This window comes from Phaseolus vulgaris, chromosome 10, assembly GCF_000499845.2.
Source record: "Phaseolus vulgaris cultivar G19833 chromosome 10, P. vulgaris v2.0, whole genome shotgun sequence".
Lineage (NCBI taxonomy): Eukaryota > Viridiplantae > Streptophyta > Magnoliopsida > Fabales > Fabaceae > Phaseolus > Phaseolus vulgaris.
In genome coordinates, this window is record NC_023750.2 from 29916333 (window position 1) to 29921602 (window position 5270).

Consider the following 5270-nt stretch of genomic DNA (forward strand, 5'->3'; position numbering starts at 1 on the left):
ATATGCCAGAGCTAGATCTCTACTTCACGAAGTGATGGAAGTGGCCCCAGCACCAATCCTTTGAAAGGCCACCTAAATATCAAAACAAGGCAACCACTAGAGTTATGGTCAAAGAAGGGCCAAGAGGACACATTTTACATGTCTTAAACTCTAGTGTAGAATAGTTTTTAAAGTAGCATAGTTTAATTTCTTTTTGTAATTGTGTTGAAACATGCAAAGAGGCACCTAGAAGGCTAAATCTTAAGTTTAATTAGGATTTCCTAATTAAACTAAAGTCCAACCCACACATAAACATTCTAGGCCTTTTCACACAAGGAAGGATTCTAGAACCTACCTCCACATGTGTGCTCTCATTTAGGTGCCAACTTCATTTCATTTTGTGCACATTTGCCTTTCATTTGACTCTTCATTTCCGGCCTCCTAGTCCTATATAAGGAGAGCTTGGGTGCTGAAATTGTAAGATTATTTTGAGTAATGAAATGCTGTCAAAATGTGTCATTCTTACTCCTTGCCTAAAATCTCTTAGGATTTAGGTCTTTAATCTTCCCAAAACCGCACCTCAAAGAGAGTTGGCCAAACCTCTCTCACTTCACACTCTTCATGCACCTCTAAGGCTTACACAACTCTTAGGAGAGCCTTATTCCACCTCAATCCATGGATGCTTCTGCAATTTCCACATCAAAAACGCAAAGATGAAGAGCTCAAGCTATCACAAAGGAAGACTTGGTGGGTGTAGTCCCTCACGACAATGACCCGGTGGTGATATTTGTTGTTATGGTGGGAAGAAAAGTGCATCGGGTTCTCATTGACCAGGGAAGCTCGGCAGATGTACTATTTTGGTCCACCTTTGACAATCTGCGATTATCCCCTAATCTGCTGAGGCCGCATGACGGATGCTTAGTTGGTTTCGCAGGGGACCAAGTGGAGGTCCGGGGTTATATTGATTTGAGGACGACCTTTTTCAGACGAGGAAGCGGTCATAACTATCATCGTCAGGTATGTTGTGGTTAAAACTCCCTCTGCTTATAACCTGCTGTAAGGAAGGCCCTCGATGAACAAGTTGGGACTGGTGGCTTCTACGAAACACATGAAAATGAAGCTACCATCCCTCGAGGGAAAGGTAATTATGATAAAGTCCAACCAGAAGGCGGCTTGAAAGTGTTATGATAGTAGCCTGGAGAACAAAAAGAGTTTCCACTCGGCCACCATTTCTCATGAGGGAAAGGTGGTCGAGGTCCTAGAAGCCGAGATAAGCCATAAACAATGACTGGGACTAGTGGGTGATGTTCGGAAACGAGAAATTGAAGGAAAGTTGTTCAAGCTCGGTGCCTCGTTAGGTCGGGAGTTGCAAGACCAGATAGATGGGGTGATAGCCAGGCACTTGGACGCGTTCGCATGGTCCTCCGCTGACATGCCTGGGATAGACCCTCACTTCCTATGCCCGGGCTCACTATGGATAATAGGGTTTGACCAGTAATGCAGAGGAGGAGGAAATTTAAAGAAGATAGACGCCTAATCATCAAAACGGAGACTCAGAAGCTGCTGAATGCCGACCATATCAGATAGATCTAGTACCCTGAATGGTTGGCGAACGTGGTGCTATTGCAGAAGACCAATGGAAAATGGACAATGTGCGTCAATTTCACGAACCTGAACAAGGCATGTCTGAAATGTTGAAGATGGTTGCTGCCCCTTCAAGACAAAGTGTTTGATGAAGCCAAATGTGTATTTTACCTTGGTATTTGTATGTGCTTTGAGGATGTCTTAGGTATATATTAGAGGTTGTTTAAAGTGGGCTTTTTGCTGGATAATCCACCTCTTATCCATTGACCATGTGATAAGAGCAAGCACAAGTTTTCTGAAATTGTTTTTCATATGTTTTGTAAAAATATCCTTTACTGCATAGAAAATGAATTTGTTCTTTTCTAAATGAATAGATTCTTTTTTAAATTGATGTCTTGATTAAGTGTTTTTTGAAAATCATGTTTTATCTTGACTCATTCTTCCATCTATCAAAACGTATGAGTTTCATTTGTGAAAAAGTTCGAGTTATCGTTTTGAAAATGAATCTGTTCTTCTTTAAATAAATAGATTCTTTTTTGAATCTGGTGCATGTTTCTTAAAAGGTTTTTCACATTTTTATCATTGCACCAAGGAGTTTGACTAAGTCTCATACAACTAATAAATCTCTCACTGCTCTCGAAAATAAATTTGTTCATTTTATTTTCAATCTGTTCCTTTTATAACTGCTTTAACTGTTTTTTTAAAAGTCTGTTATAAAATGTTTCTTATAAAAGGAGAGTTGTTTTTTACTTAAAAGTAACATTGAGAAAACAAGTTTTACAACAGAGTTTGAGGAGTTTTTCATTGAATAAGCACGAGTTCTTAAAAAATTTTCAAAACCAAAAACTATGCTTGTTCTTGCTTGGTTCTAAGGCTTAGTTGGAGGTGTTGTCATTGTGTGCAATCTATTCTACTGGTCTAAGATAGATTTCTGCATTCTCATACCAGGTGTATTCATTTCATCTTTTAATTCTTTGTAAAGTGTAATTGTAAGATTCTTCTTGATAGGGTTTCTTGAAGAGTTGTGTGTGTTGGAATAGTGTTTTTCAGCAAGGTGTGCCAAGTTCTTATAGGGTTCAATAATAGTGGTTGTGTAAGTGTTTTAATTCGTTTGTTAGTGGATTTCACCTTGGATTAGGTGAGACTGGATGTAGCTCATTTGAGTGAAACAGTATAATCGCTTTATGTTCAATCTCTCTTCATCCCTGCACTCATTTACTATTTTATATGTTAATCTGTCAGAAATTGAATCTGTTCAATTAAAAATAAATCTGTTCTTTCTGGGCTTGTTCATTCTGTTCTTGATTTCTGGAAAATTTGTTTGATCCCTTTAAAAGTGTATGAACTGTTGAACGTAATTGGAAATCACTGATTTGTGGAAGTTTACACAATTAATTGTCAAGCCTTTAATCAAACGTTTATCACTTGCTTTAAAAGTTGAGGTTTACTGGTTCTGCTCTCACTATTTCTCTCTAAAACTCAATGTCATTATAGTTTGCCAATCAATCTGCTTAAAATAAAAAATTCCTTAACTGATATAACTGTCTTACTACATAAGCAGTATAAAAAATAAATCTATTCATTGTCAAATAAATCGATTTATTTTTATCTGACTTGTGATAAATATGAATCTGTTTGAAATTTTTAAAAGCTCAATTCACCCCCCCCCCCTTCTTGAACTTTGACATTATTGAACCCAACAACTGGTATCAGAGCTAGGACTTGTATTTTACTCAAGTTTGTTTGCAATATGTCTGAGTTTAAAGTGCTTTTTGCTGAGGGTTGGTCTATTAATAGACCCCCTATGTTCAGTGGGATGAATTATGCATTCTGGAAAATAAGAATGAAAATTTTCATGGAATCTATTGACTCGTGTATTTGGGAGGTTGTGGTCCATGGACCTTATGTGCCAATGCAGGTTGTCAAAGATGAAGAAGTGGAAAAACCAAGATCTGAATGGAGTGAGAGTGAAAAGAAGAAGGCTCAATATGATCTTGTAGCCAAGAACATCATAACTTTGTCATTAACAATGGATGAATTCTTCATAATATCTCAATGCAGTTCGGCTAAGGAGATGTGGGAAGTTTTGGAAGTTACTCATGAATACACAAAGGATGTGAAGAGATCAAGAAAACACTCACTCATTCAAGAGTATGAACTTTTCAGGATGCAACCTGAAGAGAACATTGCTGATGTACAAATAAGGTTCACCCACATTGTAAATCATCTTACTGGACTGGGAAAGGTGTTTGACAAAGAGGAACTCAATATAAAGGTGTTGAAGTGCCTTGATAGAAGCTGGCAACCCAAAGTGACTGCCATATCAGAAAGTCATGATCTGTCAAAGCTGTCCACTACTGCACTGTTTGGAAAATTGATGGAGCATGAGCTGGAGCTCAAAAGGCTTAAAGAACAAGAAACTGTGGAAAAGAAAACAAAAGGACTGGCATTGAAAGAAAGTGCACATAATGATATCAGTGAGGAAATAGAGAATGTTGAACATGATGAAACAATAAGTCTGGTCACCAAAAGATTCAGCGGATTCTTAAAGAAGAAAGGCAGGGATATGACTCAACAGAAAAGGAGGTATCCTAAACCTAATGAATTAAATTCTTCTAACTATACCTGTTTTGGATGTGGTAAAACTGGACACATAAAGAGTGATTGTCCAAATACCCAAATAAAGGAGAAACCAACCAGCAAGAAGGTTGAAAGAAGTAAGGGAAGAAGAGCTTACATCTCTTGGGAAAATAATGAAGTGTCTTCAACGAGCAGCTCCTCAACAGGAAGTGAAGAAACAAATTTGTGCTTCATGATGAATGATGAAGAATCAATATCTGATTCGATTAGTGAGTTTTCTATGGAATCTGACAACTATGATCAATTGCTTGCAGCTTTTAAAGAAACTCATGATGAGGCAAATAGGCTGGCTTTTATCTATTCTAAACTACAAAATGTGAATAATTTTCTTGCACCTAAGGTAAAATCACTTGAGGAAGAATTGCATAAAGCTAAACCAGATCTTGTAAGCCTTGAATTGTCATGTTTGCATGCCTCTATAAAAACTTGTGATAACTGTAAAATGCTGGAAAAACAAGTTGAGTATTTGCTGAAAACTTTGTCTAATCTCACTAAAGGAAGAGATAATCTTGAGGCTTTACTAGGGTCACAGAATGTTGTTTTTAATAAAAATGGAATTGGATATAACTCTGGAAAGACAAACAATATTAAAAAACTATGAAGCTTCTTTGTTCCTGCAAAAACAAGGTTTTCCTCTTTTCACAGTGGCAAAAAGGCACATCCTATTAATTGCTTTTATTGTATGAAATATGGACATACCTCTAGGACATGCATTTCTAGAAAATACCTTGTTCCTAAAAGCTTGGCCAAATGGCTTCCAAAGGAAAGGTATTGATCCTGCCTGTTGACCGGAACGCTGGAAACTGCCTCGTCAAAGGATCGACGTGCGCACCGCTTCTCACCTCCGTTCCTCTTCGAGATCCACCTCAAGAACCTGCAAAGAAACAGAGCGGCGCCGCTGCGGCCGATCGCACTCCAACGCTCAAGTCAGTGACCGAATCACCAAATACTAAGAGAACAAGAACCGTGCAAATCCTCTCTCACAGTCAGCTCTACAACTCGCAAGCGTAAAGAGTATAAACTGAACGTGCGTACCTCAGAAAGTTTGTTGAGAACTCTTATATACC

General features: G+C 38.0%; 1 protein-coding gene across 1 annotated transcript; it reads left to right on the forward strand.

Moving 5' to 3' along the window:
* Positions 1–3313: 3313 nt before the first annotated feature.
* LOC137817873 (uncharacterized) lies at positions 3314–4804 on the forward strand. The gene has a single exon (XM_068621098.1). It carries the CDS (start codon positions 3314–3316, stop codon positions 4802–4804), a length of 1491 nt encoding a protein of 496 aa, XP_068477199.1.
* Positions 4805–5270: the final 466 nt, after the last annotated feature.

Excerpts from the sequence above, each read along its gene's own strand:
- LOC137817873 (XM_068621098.1), top strand. The coding sequence starts at position 3,314 with ATGTCTGAGTTTAAAGTGCTTTTTGCTGAGGGTTGGTCTATTAATAGA.